This window comes from Xyrauchen texanus, chromosome 33, assembly GCF_025860055.1.
Source record: "Xyrauchen texanus isolate HMW12.3.18 chromosome 33, RBS_HiC_50CHRs, whole genome shotgun sequence".
Taxonomy (NCBI): Eukaryota; Metazoa; Chordata; class Actinopteri; order Cypriniformes; family Catostomidae; genus Xyrauchen; species Xyrauchen texanus.
In genome coordinates this window covers 4,528,003-4,555,804 of record NC_068308.1, presented here as the reverse complement: position 1 = coordinate 4,555,804, position 27,802 = coordinate 4,528,003, and the positions used below count along the sequence as shown (strand labels likewise).

The 27,802-nt window shown below is 38.7% G+C and overlaps 1 protein-coding gene across 1 annotated transcript in view; it reads right to left on the bottom strand.

The window, feature by feature from the left end:
* Nucleotides 1-723: 723 nt before the first annotated feature.
* avl9 (AVL9 homolog (S. cerevisiase)) overlaps nt 724-27,802 on the bottom strand; it is a 65,876-nt gene continuing 38,797 nt past the window's right edge. Inside the window, exons 10-16 of the mRNA XM_052102941.1 lie at nt 25,831-26,306; nt 16,382-16,516; nt 14,809-15,028; nt 4,387-4,504; nt 3,843-3,896; nt 2,035-2,123; nt 724-1,612 (exon numbers count right to left, since the gene is read on the bottom strand). Coding sequence (XP_051958901.1) covers nt 1,500-1,612; nt 2,035-2,123; nt 3,843-3,896; nt 4,387-4,504; nt 14,809-15,028; nt 16,382-16,516; nt 25,831-26,306 — 1,205 coding nt within the window. The 3' untranslated portion in view covers nt 724-1,499. The remainder of the gene's footprint in view (nt 1,613-2,034; nt 2,124-3,842; nt 3,897-4,386; nt 4,505-14,808; nt 15,029-16,381; nt 16,517-25,830; nt 26,307-27,802) is intronic.

The window sequence follows — 27,802 nt, the reverse complement described above, 5'->3', positions numbered from 1 at the left end:
AAAATGATGGGTGTCTAAATATGTATATTTATCGGCCTGTATGTTATTTCATAGAATATATATACTGTATACATATATATATATATATATTCTTTCTCTCAGATTAATCTCTTTGACTGGTATACTGTTAAATAATTTGTCTGTCATTATTTAACTTAATTGTGAGCACAGTTATTTGATTTAGTATTTTACATTAAATTACAATTAAAAAACGTAAAAAATGTATAATGATGTCAGATGTATTTTACGCATTATATGAAAATCAGATGACAGCTGGAAAGTTTTTCTTCTTCTTGCCCGAGGTAAGGCATCATCTTGCCTTTGAACATGCTAAACTATCCACTTATTTTACAATTTAAAAGTACCGGTAGGCTAAATGCACATTCTTGAGGGTAATATAGCTTTGACATAAACTAAGAAAAATTGCTACTCCATATTGATCTCAGAAATGGGTGAGCAGTTGATTCCATAGTATTTCTATGAATTAGAGATTGGACCACAGAACAATAGAGAAGTGCAACGTGCATTTGTATGCGGGGGCACACGGTCTCGTGCGGTTCACGAATACTGCCTCTCATCATCATCAGAATCATCATGAACTTGTAATGTTTCTGAGCAAGTATACTTGTGAATATGGAGCCGGAATGTGTGAAATGTGTCAAACAAATACAGTGTCAGAACATTAATCTAACAATGCAATTTGCTCAACTTGACCTTCCATTCCCAGAATGATGAATAAAACTAAGATAAAAAATGCAACATAACCCTTTTTATTTCCAAGATACATACTCAATACATACTATGTGCTGTATGCTAGTGTTCCATTCTGAAAGTTTGTGTTGTGCCTTTTAGAATGGCCGGATGTGCGTTATTGAAAACTCACTGAATTCTTCCAGGTAAAATAATTTTAAAAAAAAATTCGCATTGCATCTTAAGGTTTTTTTGTATTCTGCTTAATTTTGAACATACATATTTGAGCAAGTTTTCTTGCATCTTCAAATTAGCCCAAGAATCGTGCGGTCACATGCAACATGAAATCAAAGTGCAACACCTGCGTGTGTTAACCTGTTGAAGCTCATGTATACAGATGTACAGACTCATGTATAATTTGTCAACATTATTAAAATTTTTGGACAGTAGAATATATAGTACATGTGAACGAATATAAGTGATGTCAAGCCCATGGTGAGCTTCAACAGGACGCTCAAACAGCGTGATCTTATATAGAGAAATCATTAACAGAAAATGCTTCACGAGTCCCAAAACCAACAAACAGAACATCTAACAGCTAAAACAGAATCTAACAGAAATATGCTTGATGCTTTTATTACAGTAAGAAAAGTACATTTAATATTATCCTGGTAAAAACAAGGCCCCCTTTTCTAAACATCTCATCAAAATACAAACATTTTATTAAACATTTTGACCTTGTGCATTGTGCAAGTCTTCATTTTAATATTGAACATCCGAGATGTGTGCAGTATCCCCAAAAGCAGACATCACTCCGTCGATTGTGGAGGTGCACTGACAGCTGTGGTGGGCGGTGCTAGCATGGAGAACCAGGACGACATGGCGGATTTAGCGACAGTTAAAGCTCCACCTACTGACTGACCTAAAGAATCACAAAAGTTGAAAAAAGGGTCAAGTTAAAAATAAATTTTGCAATTGCAGCAGCTGCCAAACCTGGTGAGAAACAACCAACAAACAAACAAACAAAAAAACCTGCATCACTGCTAATCTGAGCCAAACGTCTGGTCATGGAAAAAGCATCACATTCAAATTATTGAGTAGAAACATCTAATAGCTACACATTTTAAACATCTCAAATTAAACTTTGTGAATGTTGTTGTAACATCCAACAGGGAATATTTTGGTGACGTTTCACAGAACATCACATCTTCCAGACGAAAACACACACACTGAATAGAAATCTGATTCTGATCTACGTGTGCATATAGGGGTATAGCTGTTTCAAACCACTTGAACTGATTGTTAAAGTTTGTGAAACAATTTACAATTAACAAGTGAACTTACCAACAGCCTTTCCCGTCTGCACGACACTTCTACTCGTCGTCATCACAGCGTTCCCGATTTTCTTCCCACGCTCACTGTTCTGCATTGAGCTGAAAGAGAGCCGTCACAAATGTTCTGAAGTGGCAACTGTCCTAGTTTGACTATTTCTTGTTGAATGGTTTTAGCGACCAGTCCAGAGAACTCTATATAATGTTGTACGTGCGCTTTTACTCAGAGAATGTAGCAGTACTATAAACATTTTAACGTCACATTTATAATATACATCAAAATACACATTCTAAGGATTGGCTTTTAACAAAATGAAAGTCTTCAGTATGGTTCATTAAACTTATATAAATAAATAATGTTGATACTGTGACTGTGATTGAGGCATATTTTCTGTATCTTAAAGGAATGTTCCGGGTTCAAGTTAAGTTAAGCTAAATCGACAGCATTTGTGGTATAATGTTGATTACCACAAAAATTTGTTTCGACTTGTCCCTCCTTTTCTTTAAAAAGAAAGAGTTTCAGGGAGGCAATGGAGGTGAATGTTGCCAACATGTTGAGGGTTTAAACATAATTTTGAAGCTTATAATTTTAGAAAAGCACTTACATTAATTCTTCTGTTAAAACTAGTTTATTATTTGAGCTGTAAAGTTTAAATGGTCATTTTAGGGTTTGTTGACATAAATTGGCTATAACTTTATACAGAAAAGGTTAGTAAGTGATTCTATCACACTAAATGATGTTATCATGCATATCCTTTATGTCTTGTAGATATAATTGTGAGTATTTTAATGTTAAAACATTGGCCCCCATTCACTTCCATTGTAAGTGCCTCACTGTCAATAAAAAGTGCATCGATACTATGCCACAAATGCTGTCGATTGAACTTAACTTGTATTGAACCCGGAACATTCCTTTAATGTAAGCTCTTTATTACACATGTGAATAAAATCATCATTGAACAATATTAAATATATAATAGTAATGTAAAAAAGGCTTTGAACGGTTTTCTTTACTTTCAAAGCTAAGTGGTGAATTTTGTGTAGTGCTGCACGATATGAAGGGAAAAGGCAATATGCGATAAGCTGTCGGAAAATGCAATATGCAATACGATAATACTATGATGACATCATAGGAGTGCACAAAACATCGGAACCCCCTCCACCCAAATAAACTGAAGTTTATTGGAATAAAAAAATGGACCATCTATCCCAGAGATCACAAATGTAGTTGTCTTTTGTTCCAAATTGCATATCGACTGCATATCATATGTACAGTTTTAACATTAGCTATGTAGCAGATATTACAATTATATTATAAAAAATTATTTGGAATATAAAGATAATTTCAACATTTTGTGGGATATTCTAAAAGAATCTGTGCTGTGAAATATTGTGTTTTATTAGTACACTGTAATTCATGTTCATATTAATTTCTAAATTAGTTCATTCAATGTGGGACTTTTATTTAGAAAAATTATGTTCAGAAGCACATTCGTTTTCTGTATTGATTTAACATGCTTGTTGTAAGCCCTTGCGATATGTATATCGTGAAATGTACATTTGCGATATTTCGATAAGTTCAATATATCGTGCAGCCCTAATTTTATGGATTAAAAATCAGATTGCATGAAGATTCACATTCAACCTAAGAGTTAGAATATAATAAATAATCTATTAAATATAAGAATAACACAATAAACAGTCACTGAAATAGTTGAGGATGAGATATAGGCTACTCTAGTCCAATAGATATACAAATCTTTTTTAACTCATTACATTTGATTTGAAGCATCTGAAAACACACTGGGTGTAATGACTTACTGTGACAAACGGATCTTCACATCGGCCACACTGTACTGACCCTGAAACGGATGCCTGACAACAAAGAGCCACTGATCAGAGGTCAAAGTTCAAAACCTAAATTAACATTTTACTGATATTCCTTAATTACAATTTTGAAAGAGAGGTCATGTGTCCTCATCTCATATTTGACACTATAAGCCTTGAACAGTCCACATGAAGAATAACACTGTTACATTGGCTATGCTGAAATAGCAAACTTCTAGTACCATTTCTGCAGTATATATTCTGTGCACAGCATGTGAATTTTCTGTATTCAGGAAATGCCTGATGAACTACACTTTTGCCATATTGAGCAGTATACAACAGAGCATACTGTGTGATATCCACCAATGTAATGCATTTTACTTCACTTGACTTTTCATTGCCAGTGTGATGAATGAAATGTTATTTTACCTGCTATTTTTAACATCTACTTCTTGACTCATTATTTGATCCAGCTGCCAAAAATTTAATGAAAAATGAGAAACAATGGTTTATATTTCGGAAAGCACTGTGTTCTTACCCTGGTGTTATGTCAGTCATGGCTGGATATTTGTTGCTTTTCCACAGTCTATAGTTGTGTGTGTCTCTCCAGGCGGAGGTGAACGCAGCTCCATAATCCATCAGAAGCCTCTCGTGATCTGAAACAGCATTCACGCATGATAATAATAATTTATTTTTATCCACTTACCTACATATTAGTGCAGATAACCCTTGAAAAGTAACTTGTAACCTTTGTTGTGTTTAGATTTTAACCATTGATGGACGATGCGGCCAATGTCTCCAAACGTAAATACAGGCAAAACTTTTAAGGATTATGAAAACACACACACCTCGGCAGCGGCCATAGTTGCGTTTACCCAACTATTACGACTTCTGTTTTGCAAACGCGGAAGTGTGAATAGGGTCCATCTCATTAAATGGTGACTCTGAGCTGTCAAGCTCCAAAATGGACAAACAAACACAATAAAACCACAGTATGACATAGTATCTCTTTTCTGACACTATACTCAAAGCGTATTTCAAAGACAACAGGGGACTGTCCTCAACCACCACCATTGTGCAGCATCTGGATGATGCGACAGCAGCTATTGTGCGCCAGTATGTTCACCACACACCAGCTATTGGTGGAAAGGAATGACTAGAGTGATAGATACAATTCATAGTTGGGGTATTATAAGAAGGCCATTACTGATAAGGGGCCAATGGTAATTTGTCCACAAAACCAAGGTTTTACCCCTATAATTTAAGAGAAGTGCTCTGGGATATTTTATGACCACAGAGTCAGGACCTCATTTTAACATCTCAAACAAAAGACAGTGTCTTTTTACAGTATATTTTCACCATTACTATACTGGGGCCAGTGCCATTTTCTCCAAGGAGGCAAGGGAGGCAGTTTTGAGTGAGAAAAATAATCGACTTTACATAAATAAAAGGAATAAAATATTATGAAATGTGAGCTCAAATAATGTGTCAAACAGAGACACCAGCAGATAATGCCTCCCTTCAGCTAATTGCAATGTGCGGAGACCCACTGTGAGGACGAGAGCATGAGAGGCTGGTACTATTGTAGTGATTGACAGCGTTTTGAACGAATCACTGATAACTGAAGTCAATGTCTTCCCTCACGTGACTTTTCAGCTGCATTCTGGTCTTTTCTCTTTTTTCTTTTTTGTGAATCAACACGCAATATTTGTAATCAACACTGTTATATGTTATATGTTGCAATAGAAAAATCAGTTGAAGCAAGGTATACAGCCGCATGCTTTCGTGCCTACCGGCATTTCTTCTCCAAACTCTTTTCTATCTCACCACGATACCATCATATATCCCTGCTTTAATGTGATAAAAGAGCTGCAGAGTGCCGACACAGTGACATGCCAGAGACACAGAATATCAAATAGAGCAGATCGGAGAGGAGGCAACATAGCGAGTAACAGAACAGCCACTCACTGGAAGTTTTGTTTTTTGGCACCATTCTGAGAAAACTCTAAAAACCATTGTGCGTGAAAATTCCAGGAGATCAATAGTTCCAGAAATACTCAAACCAGCCCGACTGGCACCAACAATCATTCCACGGTCTAAATCACTGAAATAAAAACGTTTCCCCATTCTGATGTGAACATTAACTGAACTGATTTTATGTATTTCACTGCTGCTACATGATTGGCTGATTAGATAATTGCACGAATAAGTATGTGTACAGGTGTACCTAATAAAGTCATGAGTATATGTTTGTGATGCATCAAGTGTTTTTGCACTGGGGCTTATAAGATCCTAGTTAAACTACTAATGGGCACGGACCTAATGTGGACTAGTGTCAGAACGTACTGACAAACAAACTAGTCAACTAGCCAGTGCAACCCTACTATAACTATTGTATATATAACAAGCTCAGTGCATGTTAGCAAACCGAACCAAAGTCAGAGCATGTGTTACTCTTAGCATAAAATGGAATTCATAGAGCGAGAAAACGAGCTGCTCTGATTTATTTTTCATACATGAAAGAGATGATTCAATAAATCACAGAACATGATTCATTACTTCCACACTGAAATTTTGAGACGCAACTGCCTGTCAAACACATATTTGTAAGCTACGTAATAAGCTACACGTGTATTTTATCAGGCACTTATTTAGTGTAAATAGATTCACAACTTCAGATGCATCATTTCAGTGGTACACCCAAATGAAAATAGCCATATCATACTGTTCATGTGTTGTACTTGCTATAGTTTACGTCCACGTTGCTTCTTCATCAAATAGCAATGTCAAGTGTAAATCAAGTGAATAGCTGAAAAAATTGTGCTACCGTGAGTAAAAAATAGCATGTATTAAATGTACTGTATCTGTACACGCATTCTCTCACACGCATTCTATCCTGTGATAGAAAAAATATATAGATATGAAATAATCCTAAAGTATGATTTATGGAAACGCAAATAAAAAAAATCGACACTATTACATATATCATCTCTAATGACCCTATATACATTTGGTAATTTAGCAATTATTAAGAATAACCTTTTCGCAATTTTGGCTTTTTATTTTTTTATTTTTCTTATTTTTACACTAAAGAGGTGTGGGCATAACTCCAATAAATGTATGAGGTACAAGGGGTGGATTGAGAACCCGGGTCCCTGTAGACCCAAGGTATGCATTTAAGGGTTCAAATTGGTTTATGTACCAATATACACTGCCTGGCCAAAGAAAAACGTTGCATACTCTAATATTTTGTTGGACCACCAACAAAATATTAGATAAAGCTATCACATAGCTTTAATTACGGTGCACATTCATCATGGCATTGTTTCTGCAACCTTATGCAACGTCATAAGATTTATTTCCATCCAGAGTTGCATTCATTTTTGGCCCATTCTTGTATTGACGACGAGAGAATTTAACCACTGCGTTAAATCATCTCCAGCCCATCCCAAAGTATTTCAATGAGGTTAAGGTCAGGACTCTGTGGTGGCAAATTCATGTGTGAAAATGATTCCTTATGCTCCCTGAACCACTCTTTCACAATTTCACACTCTTTCACAATTTTTCACATTGTCGTCTCCGAATATGCCTGTGCCTTCAGGAAAGAAAAAATCCACTGATGGGATAACCTGGTCATTCAGTACATTTAAGTAGTCAGCTGACTTCATTTAATTGCTGCATAACTTTGCTGGGCCTCGACCTGACCAATTGAAGAAACCTCAGATCATAACACTGCCTACAGAGACTTGTACAGTGGGCACTATGCATGACAGGTGCATTACTTCATGCGCTTCCCTTCTTACCCTGACATGTGCATCACATTGGAATAGGGTAAATCTGAACTCAACAGACCTCATGCCTTTTTTCCATCGATCCACAGTTCAATCTTTATGCTCCCTAGCATGTTTTTTCCGATTAGCCTCACTAACAAGCTTTCTTGTGGCCACACGGAAGTTTAGTCCCAATCCTGCAAGTTCTCGTCACATTGTGCATGTGGAAATGCACTTACTTTCACTATTAAACATAGCCGTGAGATCTACTGTCGATTTTTTACGATGTGACTTCACCAAGCATTTTAGTGATCTCTGATCGCGATCCCTCAAGACTCTTTTCTGACCAAATTTCTTCTGCGAAGCTTATGGTTCATCACTATCCTTCCAGGTTTTAATAATGTGTTGGGCAGTTATTTATCCAATTCCAGTGATTTCAACAAACTTCTTTGCTTAATGCAGGCCAATAATTTGCCCCTCCTGAAACACAATAACATCTTTTCTATGACCACGAGATATGTCTTCCAACATGGTTGTTTAAGAAATAAGAAGCTGCAAATTGCATCAGTTAGGGTTAAAAGAATTGTTGCCAGCTGAAACATATTAAGCAGTGCAATAATGATCTAATCATAGACTTTTAAGTATCTGCTTATTAAATCCAAACAGCAATTTTTTATTTTTTTTTTGGCCAGGCAGTGTACATACAAATTAGAGATCATCCAATATTGGATTTTGTTGATATGATAAAAAGGTGTTGGACAAAATGCGATAATCGATAATGAATGAAACTTTTTTTAATTAATTAAATCATCAGATTTTTTTTTTTTAATCATTATAAGCTGTCAAGCAATTTTACTGCCATTAATAAGAATGTGGTAGTGTAAAAGGGGCTGTGTGCAATGCATTAGAAGAATAGAAATAAGGACCATTTGTGTTTTATGTTCTTTTGCGTGATAACAACATCCTAACTGTGATCTATCTTCCATTTTGTCTGCCAACGTACCTGTGCTATGGTGTTTAGTGGTGAAATACAACTGAGGATGTAATCCAACTGAATCCATCCAATAAAAGTATTCCCAAACTCATATATTTTTGAAACCTCATATATTTCAAAAATCTTAAAAAGATAATTTCATTCTACCATATCAAATGCCTTTTCGGCATCAAGTGATGTGGCAGCGACCGGAGTCTGATCATTCACCACTGACCACATGATATTGACGCCTAATGTTATCAGAAGAGCAATGGCCCCGAATAAACCCCACCTGATCTATATGTATAAGAGATGTCATAACTTAATCAAACTTAATTTTTGACGATATTTTAACATCTAGCTGGATCAGGGAAATTGGACGGTAACTCTTACACTCATTTGGATCTTTGTCCTTTTTAAGAATTAGACTGATCCGGGCTTGTGTTATGGTTGGCGGAAGCCTTCCATTCTTTAATGATTCCGTATAAACTCCTAACAAAAGTGAAGCCAGTTCTACAGCATTAGTTCTTGCAAAGCTATTTGGCCCCGGAGCCTTGCCTATAGGCAAGGCCTTAATTACCTTGCTGAGCTCCTTCAAGGTTATCTCAGAATCAAGAGAATTGTTTTGCTCAGTCGTCAGTTTAGGGAGTTCTAATGGTTCCACAAAGTTTCTAATATCTTAATAGTAGACAAAGACGTGGAACTATAGAGCTCAAGCTAGAATTCTTTAAAAGCATTATTAATATCAATGGCCGAGGTAAACCACCAGCAGATTGAATGGTAGAAAAAGACTCACTCTGCTTTATATATCTAGCAAAAAGCTTCCCTGCTATATCCCCTGACTCAAAGTATTGCCCTGAATAGCCAAAACTCCACCTTCCGTGACAAAATAGTATTATATCTGTATTTCAATTGGGTCAATTCTCTGAGGCCATAAGACAACATTCAGCACTTCAGCTTTGCCTCTGCATTTTTAATATTCCCTTCCGCTACCACAAGTTCTTGTGCTTTGTATTTTTTGGTGAATGAGGCATACTGTATGATCTGACCCCTAGGAAACCACCTTAAGTGCCTCCCAAGCCACATCACAGAGGATATTGAGGATCAGTTGGTCTCCATATAAACACTGATTCCAGCCTTTAACATTTGTTGGCATTCAGTATTTTGCAAAAGGGATACTTTAAAGCTCCAACTTTATGATTTCCTCTTCTCCATATTTGGCTACACCTCTGAACACACCAGGGCATGATCTGAGACTAAAATGTTTCCATTTGAGCAATGAACAACAGATGAAATGAGGGACTTAGATATATATAAAAACAAATTCTAGAATAAATCTTATGAACTGATGAAAAAAATGTATAGTCCCTACTAGATGGGTTCAAAAGTCTCCAAATATATGTTAGACCAAGATTTTAACATATCCTTTGAAGTGTTGCTCTAGGGGGCTTACAGTACACACTTTTGCTTCACTATGATCAAGGTCCATCAAAGGTCCATCAAAATATTAAAGTCTCCTCCCAATATTATATCATGAGGGCTGCCAATGGCTTGCAACATCCCTTCAAGATCTATAAAAAAGCCCTGATCATCAGTGTTAGGTGTGTAAATATTAGCCAAAATAAGACTTTGCAACTGAATTTCTGCTAAAACAATAATGACTCTTCCTAATTTATCTTTAATTTGTTTTGCTTACTTATCAGTGTTATGACTCCCCTGCACGTACTTGAGCCAGCACTTAAGAAAACATGTCCACCCCATATCTTCCCAAATGTTTCAGCTTCCTGTGGGGAATGATGCGTTTCTTGAAGAAACACAATATATTATTTCTTACGCTTAAGATAAATAACCTTCCTTCTTTTTATGGGGTGCCCAAACCCATTCAGATTCCATGTGGCGAGAGACAATCCACTCATATTAACACTTGACATTTTGACATATTAGAAAAAAAAAAGATTGTGTGTCAAAAACAAAATGATAAAGACCACATTCCAACATTTGTGCAACAATTAAACCCCAAATTTCCTACCGAACCAAACAAACAGCAAAAACAAAAACGTGTTCACGCATTAACCCCCCGCACTACAGCGCCAACTGGCGTCCGTCCATCCTTCTAAGCTCAAACAGTCCATGTACGCCTATAAGAGCCCTGTGACAACTTTGCCATCGGATTGCTCAAGTCCAGGTGTTTCTATATACATTTTGTGAGACAGAATTACACAACAAGATAATCTATAAAACAAACTCCAGCCAATAGGTGGAATAAACACAAAGAACATGTAGATTCATCCACATAACTGCCCCGAAGGTGTGCTGGTACATGAGTGCAACAAATTACCTAATCACTCCAATGACTTGCAAGAAATATTCCACAAAACAAACTTCAGCCGCAAGGTGAAACCAGCAAAAACAATAAAAATAGGTGTTTCGTTTCCTCGGACAGTCAAGTGATTGTTCTGTGTGCCGGTCCACTCGGCTGCAACATGAGTACCACAAAATAACTTACTCACTCCATTGACTTTATGAAGGATATCGCTTGCTAAGGGCATGTTTTACGGCCATCCTTAGCATCTATTCTCAATCTGGCCAGGAACATTAGTGCAAAAGTGACCTTCAGTTGATGTAAGAGATTCTTGTATTCCTTGAAATGATCACGTTTCTCTCTTGTTGAATTTGCAAAGTCTGGTAACAAGAAAATGCTGTGGTTCTTCCAAGAAAGCCATCCTTTACTCCTCGCCTCGCGTAACATGAGATCTTTATTGGATGATCTCAGAAATTTGGACAGAATTGATTATCTCCCTCAGTAGATCGCCAAGCAGGAACCCTGTGAGCTCGCTCGATTTCCAGTTTATGGCCTGTTATGTCGAGCAGACTCGGACAGAGACCGTCCAGGAATTTCACCATATCCTGACCCTCTTCTGCCTCAGGAATCCCGACAATTTGGACGTTATTCCGCTGGCTACGGTTCTCCATATCCTCCATGTTCTCCCAGACAAACTCCAAATCCAACTTTGTTGCTAGCGGATTAGCAGATGATTCCCACTCCTATAACTTCAGATAATCGATCCATTTCTCGACATCCCCTACTCTTTTAACCACCACATTGAATTGTGTCTCCATGGCAGTGATCGATTGATGTATTACAGCAAGATCCTCCAAGTAAGCAAAGAACTTCCTTAGCATTGCCAACATGTTCAACTTTTCTCACCGAATTTCACCTCAATTCTCCGACCCGGGCTCAAGGCCTCTGCGGGGGTGTCTTTTAATGTCTCCAGATCCCGGGAATTTTGAATTCTTTAACATGTTGTCCCCCTAGAACAGTTATGGAACAGAGTGTATCGAATCTCACCAATTTATTATATTAAGAGTGTTAAACTAGCAAAGTGCGCAAAGCTCGCTGCTCACCGCCCGAACCTTGCATGGTGTCACTTGACTCTCCTGTAATACATTTCTTGAATAAATGCCTCAATTGCAGTTTTTGATAACAGTTCATCTTTTCATCAAGAAATCTTGCCACAACTCCCAGAAAGCTGTGTCCTCTTCTGTTTGTCCAAATGTTTAAAGTAAGCGCAAAGCCATATCCTAACTGCAACAGCTCTTTAAGTCTGCATTCCATCTCGCTGACGGCATTGCCTACATAAGCTACCTTTCAATAGGCTAACTATTCATATTAAAGTTGTTTGTTGGCTATTGCTTACTTCTAGCTGCACTGACATGAATGCATTACAACAAGATACCTTCCTACCTACTTATCTATTCATTTATTATCGAATGGTATGTAACCTACTAGCTCACCTTTTGCTGCATTATGTTTGTGTAGCACATCCTCGTGCTTTCGGGCAATGTTCCATTTAAGTTTCCAAAACAAATCTTTGCTAACTCTCACAGTCTCTCCACACTCTCTTTCAATTTCTTCTCCTTTCTCATTCTTAACTTTGATTTTTACTGTGCATTTATGCATAAGGTTTGCAACTTTATAAAACAATATATGAACTCCATAACCTTAGATCTATTGCTTATTTAGCAGATTCTCAATACAGCATATCACAAAGAGCATTCTGGGTTGAGTGAGTGGCACTGAGTGGTCTGAGCGAGCACAGCGTAATTTTCAGAAAGGTGTTCTCCACTTCCCGCTTAGCTCAGATGCTCTGCTATCAGCCTAAGAAACTGCTGAAAAATCACAATAAAATTGTTTTTCTTATTTTTCTGATTTTACAGTATATATCGCAGGATGTAAATAGGGTAACCCAATCATGTCACCTGTACCTGATTATAATTCAGTGTTGATACAACAAAGCAATTAAAAGTTATAGCATTACAAATATAATTTATTCTAGTGTCCAAAAACATCTCTCAGTGTCCAAAAGCCTCTCCAAACAAATAAAACATAACTAATTACACATGCAAACACAACAATGACTAAAGGTTTGCATAGCATGCAGACATGATTTCAGTAATGAGATTTCACAGAATGAGTTTCATTCTGTGCTTGAGTTATCATTGAGTCAGTTTCATATACTTGGCACCATCTCCATATGCAATTTGATTGATTGATCACATGACTCTCTGCCCAAATATAGAGGACTATAACCACCACTGGTTGGAGCAATCTGAAACCAATCAACTGGTTGACATGATGTTATCTGATCCAGGAAAGACAGATGATGTGTGCACATTGCTCTTCATGTGGGTTAATAATGATCTGTGCATCCTATTACTTTGTGCATAGGCTTGTTTTAAAGATAATATCCTCCTCTAATGGTATGTGATATTTTATATTCTGTTTACATTTCATGAAGTTATAAACGAAAAAGTAGCATATGAGCAACACCTGTTCACATGAGACATGTATGTCAAGACATATACTTAGCTATTACTCGCTATATTTTTGTCTGTGAGCAAAACAAATAATGGTTGTATTCTACTCTTTGAGAGCTTTCAAACAACATATGACACAAGGCTATTTTATATGATAAGTTGATGAGATGCTTTTACTGATTACAATAATATGTATAGTGCACAATTTTACAAAATTATCAAAATGGGACACTTCTGATTTGTCAGCAGTTTAAAAGCACTTATTCAGTTTTGGTCAATATGCCTTCATGTATTGTAAATTAGAGCTTCTAAGCTTTAAAACTATACCCTTTTTTGTGATGGTCATGACTGTAGTTATTAAGATTTAGATTTATTTTGTCACGTCATCTGAGCTTAAAGGGTTAAAAGTTTCTAAAATGTACTTATAGATATCTCAATTTGATTTCTGACTAGGATATTTCTATATAGATACCCGTAATGAGTATTCTGACTGGGAATAGAGATATCTTGAACCAACATTCTTAAAATTCTACCACAGATATAAAAAATTAAATTTACGGATATCACAATTATTTATACAAATTCACAATTATTTATACAAATAGTGTCTTTCTTTGCTATGCCCCACCTTAAAAATGTAAAAAAAAAACATGGAGCCGTCAGCTATTTTATTTGATAACAAGAGATAGGAACAATGTTGATGATGCACTTAAAATAATGATTTGGATCAGCACTTATTCTCAAATAAATGCACATAAAATCAGAAGTTTCCCCAACATTTGCTCAAAGGTAAATTGCACATCTACAGTGGGCATGTAAATAATTATTAGACTCACAGTATCACAAACCACCACGTGCTTAATGAATTGTGTAAGAAAGATGTCCCGTCTTCCCTTTGAAGCAGGCAGCGCATGCAGACAATATTTATTTAATTAAATTGGGCCTTTCACAGTTTTATATTCACATAAATATTAAAGTTTCTCCATCCTCAAACTTAAGACCTCTGCAAATGATAATTAAGACTTTTTTTTTATACCATTTGCGATATTAAGACTGTCTATGGCTTTAAATTTGAAAACAAGACATTTTAAGACTTAAAGGATGGTGGGATCCCAGAAAAACATGAGTATCATGTACCTCATGTATGCTTACAGTATGTGTAATACACTACAGAGAGACCAGAGCTGCACACTTAAGCAAAGTAAACAATACATTCATACTATTTATTTAATTAAATCGCAGCCATTGCGGTTTAATAATCGTATCACAATTTCAATTTCATTTTGATTAATCATTCAGCACTAGTTCTGCATGTGTGTTTGTTGTACTGCACTTGTGTGTGCATTGCATGTGTGTTTGCTGTACTGCACATGTGTGTGCACTGCATGTGTGTTTGTACCTTGCTGCAGTGTAGAAGATAAGAGTGAATGCACATATAGTCCAAACTGTGCACGTATCCACTCGTCTCCACCCTCCCAGCCTGTCCCATCCAGAAACACGTCCTCTTTGTTTTCGGTGACATGTTTAACCAGATAATCAGCGAATCGCAGATCAGCTGTGCTCAAACTCAGTATTTTGCGCAGCTCTGGGTCATGAATCTGAATACGAGCTTCATCCACCTGCACATGAGCAAATAAAAATAATCGGAGCTCAAAAGCTTTAGAAAATTTGACAAGATAATGTAGAAGACATTTGGTTGAACTGTCCCTGACCATGCATCTCTACAGAACAAGTCAGATATTATGCATAGGTCATATTTCATCCCAAAATAAACAGAAAAATAAGAAATTATACTTTGCATTAAAACAATTATGCCTTTTTCTGTTTTTTTTTTTATTTTATTTTTTATTGTGACATTATTTTCAGAGTGTCACACAGTGTTTATTATCATAAGATAAGATAACGTTAGTTCAGTCATGACAAATATCGGAACAGTTTTGAGGTTTGGTCTTGGTTTGGTAGATGTGATCTGCTTACGCTGCTGCTGCTGAGCAAGCACGAAGACATGCGATTGCTAAACACCAAGACATGCTGTGTCAAACATGTAAAACATGGTTGCTGCTGCACGATAGGCCTTTTTCACACTTTCGGATTTTGGAAATAAACTATTGTGGGTAAAATTCTATAGCAGTGAATGGGAGACCAAAGCAAATGTATTTATTTTTTTATCCAAAAGCATAAGAGATTAATTTTCTATTTATAATGCTTTCAGGCAGCTAATTTCGGTCTCTCTATTGGATACAAGCTTCATAAAGTGGCCCTTCTACTTGAATTGGAAAAGACCGAAATCTCCAATATGGTTGGTCAAGATTACACTCAATTAACATATTTCGACTAGGCAATAACATCTGACAACAATGGTGTCATAAATTGTGCTTCTGTAGCTCTGTCACAAAAAAGGGTGTTCCAGCTAATGCACATGCACTTTAAAATAAAATAAACTGACAAGTGATATCTCAGACAAAAAGGTAATGGGCTCTTTTACCTTTAAGGCAGTACTTTTTAGCCACCATTTTTAGCATCACAATTTCTCTCATTCATAAGTATACAAGTGACCCATCTCATCCTTTACAGTTTTTGACAATTTACGAGCAAGTTAGTATGCATATCTGTATTGTGAACACGCTGTTTCCGGAAAAACTAAGAAAATAGTGCTCTTCAAAATTGACAAAGTAAAGTGCCATTGAACCTACATACATGCATATATACTTTGGTTTAGTTTGGTTCTACTGTATCTATATGATAAAACAATTCACAATACAAAAAACGGAAACATTTACTTATATAACTTAGATGCTAAATATAAGTTCCTAATTGTTTGTTTTGATTTTGGGATGAAATATGAGTTGCGCATGTTCATGACAGGTTTCATATAATTTTTCACGAGTCAGTAGTGACCCATAGTGATGATTAAAGAGAATTGTTATATTGTTTAACAATTGTTTAGAAAAAATATGAGTGGCTGCACTCACGTCTACAACAGCATCACTCAGGTGTCGTTGCTGACGAAACAAGATGTTGGTCGCCCCGGCAACAAAACCTCGTACACTCACGTCTGACAGAAGGTGGTGCTGTTGAAGTGCCATGTAAGGCAGGCACAGGTAACCCTGCAAAGACAGAGGTCAAAAGGTCATATTAACCAAATCTGTATGTTTAATCATTGCGCATTAAGCATTAAAAACACTGATATAAAATCAAAACTGACCTTATTTACTTCACAATATATGTTTCTGATTTAATTTTTTTAAATGCTTGTCTAAAACTAATCTAAAATACTATTAAAATATCTTTAATACTGCTGGAGTTAAAGGCACTCCATGGAATAGCACAAAACTATGGAATAGTTTAATTCTGCTATGGAATAACACAAAAATGTTGCAACAAGTGGTGCTAAAGTCAACCGATTTTAGTAATAAACCTTCCTATCTCTGCGTGAAAAAATAAATAAAAGAAGATGCCACCTTTCAAAGATGATTTTTCTGACCTGCTCAAAAATCATAGGTGAAATAATACGCTCCATGTGTGTGTCCTCTCAACCGCTCATGGCCCAAGCAAACAAGTACCATTCACCCTCACCGGTAAAAAAAAAAAAGGTTGCTCAAATGAAATTTTAACATTTGAAGTTTCTCTGTAGTAGCCTATACTTGTTTCCAGGCATCCTAGCAACTGCCCTTTTTACCTCATGGGCTGAGGTGCCCCTCTGGCTGAAATATAGGTTATATGCCGACATTTATTCAATTACGAAATGCTTAGTAACGTACACAATTATGTGATTGTATTCTTGTGTTTTAGAATATAAAACCTCACTGTTTATACAACGGATATTAGATAATCGGGTCTACCAGACCATCCTTTGTAATCAGTCAAATATGTCTCTGTTAGCATATATGCCATTGAACATCTTCAAATAATGCCATGAAAACATGGACTGATACGTGTTTTCAAAATTACAGGTAAATATTATAGATAAAAGTGAAATTCATAATTGTTTTTCAGTTGTCTCCATGGAATGATTATACTGTAGATTTGATATATTAATAGGTTACTGATTTAATGCTATCAGACTTTGGATCTGTAAATTCAAATGAGCAATTTCTCATCCTAATTTTGTGTTTAGTTTTATATGGTATATTAAGTTATCCAGAACAGAGCAGAGCAGTTCTCTTTTTCAGTATTGTTGCTTGATTAATAGCTTATTCCCTTCAATTAAGAAGTAGGAATTGAATGTAATCTAAAGGACAGTGGCTTTTTATATAATAATTATTATATTAGTAAGTACCATATGCCCCCTTTGTTTTTTCTTGATATTTTTGATAAAGTGAAACTGGACTTTATATGCGTCAAAAGATCATATGTTGTGCATGTTTAAGCATGGATTTGACCAAATAAAATATTCGTTCTGCAAGTGAGATTTTGTTCAATACTTTTTTTTCTAATGTAGGCTATAATCATTTATGGCTTTTTTTCTCTGCGCATGAATGCAGCAAGTGATGTCGGAAGATTTAATCCGCAACCACTAATCTAGAGTCAATTATTATATTTTTTCCACTAATCTGAAGAATAAAATAGGATTTATAGACAATTGGAAGAGTTTTTGGGGTAGACCTGACCTGCTAAAGAGAGACGGACTCCATCCCTCCATCTCTCTCTCCTCTCTAGTAATTCGGCTCATATTCTTAATAATGATAGTAACTGACTAACTGGGGCACAGGTCAGGAAGCAGACAAACTGGTTAATCCGAACGTCTGCTAACTGCCTTGAGACAGGTCACATAAACTACAACACATAGAGAATGTATCACCTAGACATCTCATAGAGACTGTGTCTGTTCCCCGAACTACGAAACACAATACCCTCACTAAATAATTTAGAAAAAATTTGATTAAGGTCAAACTTGAACAAAACAAACAAATACACATCATATAAAAATAGGGCTACTAAACATTAGATCTCTTTCTACCAAAGCACTAATTGTCAATGAAATAATTACAGATCATAGATTGGATGCGCTCTGTTTGACTGAAACCTGGCTTAAACCGGATGAATATATTAGTTTAAATGAATCTACTCCCCCAGGTTATTGTTCTAAACATGAGCCTCATCTGAAGGGTCGAGGAGGAGGTGTTGCTACAATTTACAGTGAAGTTCTTGGTGTTACTCAGAGGACAGGATATAAATGTAAGTCTTTTGAACTAATAATGCTTAATGTGACACCGTCAAATATAAATAAAAAATCTCTGTCGTCTTTTACCCTTGCTACAGTGTATAGATCACCCGGGCCTTATTCTGATTTCCTTAGTGAATTTGCTAATTTTTTATCAGATCTTGTAGTTACTGTAGATAGAGCCTTAATTGTTGGTGACTTCAACATTCACATAGAAAATGAAAATGATACATTGGGATTAGCATTTATCGATATTCTCAACTCTCTTGGAGTCAGACAAAATGTAACAGGAACAACTCATCGCCATAATCATACGCTAGATTTAATTCTTTCATATGGAGTTGATGTTGATAATGTAGAAATTCTGCAGCAGAGCGATGACATCTCGGATCATTACCTCGTCTCTTGTATGCTGCAATCAACTAATGTTACTCAATCTACACCACGCTATCGTTCAGGTAGAACTATTCTTTCGACCACTAAAGATAGCTTCACTAATACTCTTCCAGATCTATCTCATACACTCAATAAACCCCAAAGCCCAGAAGAACTTGATGAAATAACAAACAATTTAAATTCAGTTTTCTCTAGCACCCTTGATATTGTCGCCCCACTTCGATTAAAGAAAATTAAAGAAATAAGCCCTGCACCATGGTACAATGATCACACTCATGCTCTCAAGAGAGCAGCTCGGAAAATGGAGCGCATGTGGGAAAAATACAAAATTAGAAGTATTTCATGGTGCATGGAAGGATAGTGTCTGTAGCTACAAACACGCACTCAAAGCTGCCAGGTCAGCATATTTTAGTAAACTCATAGAAAATAACCACAACAATAAATTTAATGGCATCTATGCCTACATCTATTTATTTGTTTCCCTGTCTCAATCTCGGGACTCCTATCCTGAGGTCACCAGAACCGGCTGGATCCAGCACCATTCCTGCTTCATGTTGGACTCCACTGCTACATGTCGCTGAATGATGATGACTAAATGCAGCCGGTGCCAGCCATATATCACTTCAGAGGATGAACTGATGCCAACTCCAACCTGCATCACCTCGGTCTATTGATGGACTACGATCTTGAAATGGAATGCATAGACTAACTACTGCCAACAAAAGCCTTCATCAGCCAATTAACAAGGACAATTGCATCTATGTGAACTTCTGCAATTAATCAAGATGGACTTCAAAGACTGTGTTCATTAATCTTACAATTCAAACACAATCGATGTTTAAACACTGACCCTTAACCCTTACTTAGTTTAATAATTTTAAACCATGATTTTAACTATACATAAGTAATATTTACATTACATTCATAATGTTAGCCAGAGGGGAACTGGCCCCCACAGTGATCTGGTTTCTCCCAAGGTTATTTTTCTCCATTAAGCCACATCTTACGGAGTTTTGTGTTCCTTGCCACAGTCGCCTACAGCTTGCTCACTGGGGTTATTAATACAATTAATATTTAATTATTTTTAAACACGATTAAGGATCGTATTTTATCTAAATTGCACAATGATGATTCATTGACTTTATAGACATTACAGTTTTATCGTCTGTTAATGCTGATCTTCTGTAAAGCTGCTTTGAAACGATGTGTGTTGTGAAAGGCGCTATACAAATAAAATTGACTCGACTTGACTTAATCGTTAAGGTGTGGATTTGGCTTTGGGAAACTGACCAGCAGTTATGTACACTTCATGTCGGAGCAGACATTGAAAGCAACAGGCGGTCGATAAATGTGTGGAGAATGTAAACAACTTACTAATTACAGGACTCCTACCCCCAACCCTGTGGCGGACCAACGACTGGCTGACGACCTGAATGTGTTTTAATGCAGATTTGAAAGGCCCAATTTCACACCACACATGCACTCGGACCTTCATTTCACACAACCATTAACACCTCCTGCTACACTACCTGCACTCAAGATCTGTGAGGACGATGTGTGCCGTGTCTTTCGGAAGCAAAGGTCAAGGAAGGCTCCAGGCCCAGATGGCATCTCACCAGCGTGCCTTCGTTCCTGTGCTAACCAACTGGCCCCCATCTTCACTCAGATCTTCAATAGATCTCTGGAGCAGTGTGAAGTCCCATGCTGCTTCAAACGCTCCGTTATTATCCCCGACCCTAAGAAACCTAAAATCACAGGACTTAATGACTACAGACCTGTCGCCCTGACATCTGTGGTCATGAAGTCATTTGAGAGACCGGTGTTGGCCCACCTGAAGGACATCACTGGACCCTTTCTGGACCCCCTTCAATTTACTTATCGAGCAAACAGGTCTGTGGATGATGCAGTCAACATGGGTTTGCATCACGTCCTGCAACATCTGGACAGACCGGGGACATATGTAAGGATCCTTTTTGTGGACTTCAGCTCGGCTTTCAACACAATCATACCAGATATACTCCGGACTAAGTTAAACCAACTCCCTGTTCCCACCTCTACCTGTCAGTGGATTACCAGCTTTCTGACGGACAGGCAGCAGCTTGTGAGGCAAGGAAAATTCACTTCCACCACCTGTACCATCAGCACTGGTGCCCCCCAGGGATGTGTGCTCTCCCCACTACTCTTCTCCCTGTACACAAATGACTGCACCACCAAGGACCCCTCTGTCAGGCTCCTGAAGTTTGCAGACGACACCACTGTCATCGGCCTCATCCGAGATGATGATGAGTCTGCATATAGAAAGGAGGTTGAACGGCTGGCTTTCTGGTGCAGTCAAAACAACCTGGAGCTGAACACACTCAAAACGGTGGAGATGATTGTGGACTTTAGGAGGAACACCCCATCATTGTCCCCCCTCACCATACTAAACAGCACTGTGGCAGCAGTGGAGTCATTCAGGTTCCTGGGCACTACCATCTCACAGGACCTGAAGTGGGAGATACACATCGACTCCATTGTGAAAAAGGCCCAGCAGAGGTTGTACTTCCTTCGCCAGCTGAGAAAGTTCAACCTGCCACCAGTGCTGCTGAAACAGTTCTACTCAGCAGTCATTGAGTCTGTCCTCTGGACTTCAATAACAGTCTGGTTTGGTGGTCGAGGAACAAGATATGGCGTATCGGAGAACTGGCGAGTAAGTGTTTTTTTTTTCATCTCTCTCACTGCCGCTCCGCATTGGCCTTTTCCCTCTCGTTTAAATTTTAGTGTTTTTTTGCGGGGTACTATACCATTTTGATTATTTCTGTTTCCCTCACCTTGTCCCCTCCCTCATCCAAGTGGACGGGGATGACCTGCCAGCAGATGGGGCTTCGGGCACGCCCTCCCCCAGGGAAAGAGAGGGGGGGGTACGTCATGCCGGGGGCTCCCCTGCCTGAGAGAACAAGGGAGGAATGTGGCAGGTCGGAGGGCGGTGCCGGGTCGTGATTCTACACACCCGGTCCCTTATCAGGCTAATCAAGCCTCCGAGAGGGATAAAGGCCGATGGCAGAGGGTGGTGTGACGAGAGAGAGTTAGTTTACGGACATGTCCGTCATGTGTGTGTTTGTGTCTTCTGTTTAAGTTTATTATTAAAATATTATTTATATTATCAAGCCGGTTCTCGCCTCCTCCTTTCCATTGAACTACGTTACACTGGTGCCGAAGCCCGGAAAGGAGGAGGGACGCCCGTCGCGGAGTCCTCGACATTGCTGTCCACCCAGGGGAGCGTCACTGCCATCCACCGGGAGGGAGTAGACCGACCGCCCGGACACAGTGAACGGCCGCCGTCTGCGATGCGAGTGGGGACTGGACTCCCCGACCGCCTGGAGCGATGGAGCTGCTGCCAGGGGTGGAGGAGAGCCCTGCCATCCCCTAGAAATGTGGAGGGGTCGAAAGAAGACTGCCGTCCGCGAGGGGAGGAGGGAAGTGTCTCCCCAACCGCCTGGAGTGGTAGGGCCACTGCCAGGGGCGGAGGAGTATCCCCACGAGTCGCCGAGAACGCGGAGGGGTGTTCTGACCGCCGGGGCTCGTGAGTCTGACTCCGGTCCGGCCAGGGAGAAGCAGCTGTTGTCCGCCTGAGAGGGTGGCAAAGTGATCGAGGACCATGCGACGGTGTATCGGAGAACCGGCGAGTAGGTTTTTTTTCCATCTCTCTATCAGCCTTTTCCCTCTCGTTTAAATTTTACAGTGTTTTTTTTTGGGGGGGGGGGGGTACTACACTGTTACAGGAAGTACCCCCCCATTTGAATTATTTCTGTTTCCCTCCCCTTGTCCCCTCCCTCGTCCAGGTAGATGGGGATGACCTGCCCCCAGGGAAAGGGGGGGGGTAAGTCAGGCCGGGGGCTCCCCAGCCTGAGAAACAAGGGAGGAATGTGGCAGTCCCAGTTTTGGTTCTGCAGGCAAATCAATAATTGGGGTGCCCCAATTTCAGGAGTGGGCATGGACATGGGGAGGGTGGCGGCTTTTGAGGAAGTGTAATTTAGAAGACTTTGTAACAGATTTGTTTGTTGGAAAATGGGGCAACTATTTGGAGTTTTTGGAGGTCTCTCGGGGAGGGACAGTTGGAGAGAGAGGTAGAGGTATAAATCCATAAAGACCTGAAAAATATTTTCGCCCCTCGTTTGTTTCTTCAGAGGAAAACTGTAAGCAGCTCTTCTTTAGTACTCATGTCCTCAAATACCATTCAAATAAAAATTTTCCCCAACATGAATACAAAGCATTAAAAGGCCCCAGGTGAAAATCAAAATACTCTGTGGAGAGAAAACATAGAGAGAAAAGACACTGGCTGGTGTGGCCTGCTCCCATACTAGACATACAAGATACCCCCCCAGGGATGTGGGGTAATATACGATTGTTTTTTGAGGCTTTGGGGGAGGCTACGTGCAGACTGAGTGCACCTGCTTTTTCGCACGCAGCAGCTTGCTTGCAACTGCATCGGCAGTTCACGTAACACAGTGCAGCTAGTTGTGGCGTTTTGTATCGGGACCCCTAGTGTCAATACATCGACACAACATCGAGTGAATGTCTTGGTTACTATCGTAACCTCTGTTCTCTGATGGAGGAAACAAGACATTGTGTCCCTCTTGCCACAAAGCTGTACTACCCGCTGAAATGTCTGGGACCCTGTCTCGGCTCCTCAGCACAAAACCTGAATGAGTGGTTGCGAGCCAGCTCCTTTTACACCCGTATGTCCTGTGGAGTGGCATGCAAATTCCACTCGCCAATTCCCATTGGCCTTTTCCCAAAGATCAGAGGTGTTTAGGTCTCCCAAGAGCGACTCCTAGTGACACTACATCGACACAACTTCTCGTTCCCTCCATCGGGGAACAGAGGTTATGACAGTAACTAAGACGTTATTCATTATCACTACATAATCCACCAACAAGCGCTATCTGGAAAATGTTTAAATATGAAACATGTAATGGGCATTGCAATGAAGGTGGTGTGCTCTATTTGGGCAAGAAGCTTGCAGTGAAGGCACTTGGAAGAGACGGGCGCAGACCATACAGACTCTGCACACAGATGTGCGATGGCTCAGCCAAGGTACATTTTTGGTGAGGTTCAGAGTGCTTTTGCCTGAAATCAAAGAGTTCCTGAAGTCCTCCAAACACACTGAATATGCTCAATTAGCATGTGATCAGTGGCTTCTGGATTTGGCATTCCTCACAGACCTGACTCAACTACTGAATGAACTAAATGTTGAGTTGCAGGGACAAAACAAAAATGTTACTGACATGATTAAAAGCGTTAACACTTTCAAATAAAACAACAGCTGCTCTCAACTAAGCTTTGACTTCAAGATCTGCTGCACTTTAATCATTTACTCTTAGAGCTTGGGCATCAGGGAAAAGGTTGACAGTGCATGTTATGCGGATAAAGTTAAAAACCTCTCATCCAAGTTAAGCAGGTTTCAAAGACTTCTCAGTACTCGAGCCTGTTGCCTCATAAATGTGCTTCTCATTTTGCCCAGAATTAGACATAGATGAAATTGCCTGCAAAGTAGGAACACTCTTTAATTTGGATGCAACAGCCTTGGAGAGTGAAATTCTCAAACTGCAAAATGACCTTGGGATGAAGGCCAGAGCATCATCTGTGAACAAGAGGGAGTTCTGGGAGCTTCAGTTGAGGAGCAGTAGTCTAATATAAGAAGATGTGCCTTTTACCTGTCTGCATTATTTGGATCAATCTACACTATTTATACGAGTAAGTATTTTCTAACATGAAAATAATTAAGTCTAAGTACAGCTCTACTATGACCGATGAACACCTTGTGGACTGCATGAGACTTGCATTCAGCTGTTACTGCCCTGATTATGAAAAGCTAGCTGCCTCTTCTCAGTGCCAGTGCTCACATTATTGTAAGTCTTCCATTTAAGATGAGGAAAATTATATGTTGACAGTATGTTGCTTCCCTGTATTGATGTAAATTAATTTTCATAATTTTTCCAGTATCAAAGTTCCAAACTGACATAGATACTAGTTAGATCGGTATTTGGTAGATCGTACTAAGCAGCTCATGATTTCCAGCCATGGGGTTGATGGGGTTTAACAAAGTTTAATTACGGTTCATCCAGCGCTTTATCTCTAAAAGTAAAAAGAAAAAAATTGCTCTAAAAGTGAGAAAAACGCGCTTTTAATTACTGTGGGAACAATACTAGTGCTCTGTCCCTTTGTGAGTGCGCATGCATGCCAAACACGCTTCATGGAGAGACGAGAGATGCACAGAGAGATGGATTTACAGTCCAGTTGAAAGAAACTATTGACTATTGAGTGGATTCCTAATTTTCAACAACATTTTAAAACAAAAAATTGTGTGAATTTCCTGCACTGTGAACATGGAATGTGTGGGAATAATTGAAATGTTGCATAATATGAGCAATCCGCTCATGATGTGGGATTTTTACCCTGTAATTTTCAACCCATTGGAAATTGATGGTGCTCGGTGCTAGTTCTAGGAGAGCACATTCACTGCTCTTACTCGCCTGTCTCCATGCGATCATGCAATTGTGCCTCAGCACGCACAATATGTAATGCGCATGCTTAATTTAATCTCACTCTCTTGTCTCTGCACAATCAATATATAATGCGCTGACTCATCTCTGCATGCTTGATTAGAAGACTGTGTTCACGCTGTGTAATGTTTGTGCTCTCTGCCTTGTGACAATTTTAGCAACTGGACTGAATCACTCTTACACTGGCACCGGGCCATCGGGCAATCCTTACTGAATTGTTGAGCACTGCTTTCGCTCAGATTTCATTTGCAATCCAATAATCCACACAACTGAAGCTGTAAAATGGTTTTGCTATAAGTATGGTGCATATGCACACCTTTGTAAAGATAGCAAGTGGTAGTCCATACTGGTCCTCCTGCAGTCCAGACACCAGGCCCTGCATCAGTGTGCCCTGTCCTGTCGCCGACTGTGGCTGGACTGTGATCGGCAGCCCTGAATCTGCATCAAATGTCTCTGAATGGTCTGAATTCGCTTTCCTCGCACTGCTTTCTGGCTCATCCAACATTTGAGGCTCCAGCGTCTCCCATTCACTCTCTGAGGACTCCGGGGAGCTACGATTTGGGGGCTGAAGGTAGTGTGCATCTTGATTAGTGTTAATGGGCTCTGATTGCTCTGTTTGGTCGCTAATGTCATACTTGCACTCAAACTCTTTGAGTGTGTCAGTGATATCAGTTACAGAAATGGAGAGCGATTCTTCATCTGCAGAGTTGATTTCTGGTGGACTGAAGTCCTCTGATACACTCTTCCTGGTTTGATAGTGAGAAGAATCAGCCAGCCCGTGCTCTATCATACCTGAAAACAAAGAATTAAGGTTAAGCGGAGTTAAAAAATTAAGGTAAGGTAAGACAGAAGCTCTTAATCGCTGAGAATATATGAATTAGCTATTCCATTAGTTTTATATTCTTTGAAGTAATTACTTATCAACCAAGTAGTATCACACAGCTAGACATTTGACTATCGCCATAAAGTGAGGTCTACTTTGCAGCATATTCTGGCCAAGAATTTCTCTTTAACTTGTTTTTTTTTACATGCCGTTTAGGGATGACTAATTTTGAAATAGTTGATACCACAATCGAATTAAATAAATAAATATTGTAAATAAAAAATGCCGCAACAGTCCAACTTACAGAAAACACTGAAGATATGAATTAAAAGATCTGAGCTGAAGGGGCAGTAGCAGTGTTTGGGAAACCTGTTCTGAAACAATAATTATTTTTGCAATCTCATTTGGTGACACTGAAATGGCAAGCGTCACCTTTATAGGTTAAACTACTTTTATCATATTCCCCACTTAATGTGCAGAAACAACTATAAATAAACCACTCAAGGGTTGATTGTTCCGAAAAGTTTAACACTGTGGCTCTGTGGTGCTATCAAAGCATTGTCCGACCAATGCTAGATGAGGGAAGAATTTGACCTGTTTGAAAACAGTAAATATCTTTGCAATTATGTTTGGTGACAATAGTGTTGCATAACCACTTAACCTTTAAATAAATAGTTCACCCAAAATATTTACGTGTGAGTTTGAGATGGCATAAGGCTGAGTCAATGATGAGAGAATTATCATTTTGGGTCTACTATTCCTTTAAAGTTATGTGTAGAAGGTGTAACCAACAACCAAAAAAGAGAGCAATTAAAATTTTGCTGTGAACTGCATATTGGCAGTTTCATGTGCAGAGGAAGTGTGTTTTTCTGTAGGGTTGTGAAAATGTATTGATGCATTGCGATGCATCGAGCTTTCAAAAAAATTATAATTATGCATCGATTATGGAATTTAAGAATCGAAAATGATTACTATATTAATGCCCAATGTGACCATGTCATAATACACTAACCTTCTCGGAACATACACAGAGCATGCAAGAGGAAAAGAAAGCGCACTTTGAATCTGGGTGGGTGGGTGGGTCAATCGGATGGATGGATGGAGCCAATTTTGGATTTCTGTGTCATTGTTCAAAACTGTTTGCATCCATTTGACCAAAGCAAGTTCACTGTTGTTGCCTTCTTTCCGATTACAATATATTATGACAGCCTAATATTGCTTTTGTATCTGCCTAAAATGAGTTATATCACCATAAAACTGTTAAAACACAAATAGAACTTAGCTTAAATAAGATTTCACAAGCATTGGCTGTGAACAAAACACTCATTCGTTCATTCATTCACTTTATAGTTAGTGAATGCTACAGGAAATAGGGAGCGACTGTTCTGAAGGGAACAAATTGATTACAGTCACCTGTGATTGGTCAATGACCAATTGACCAATCACTTAAATTATAAAAAAATTC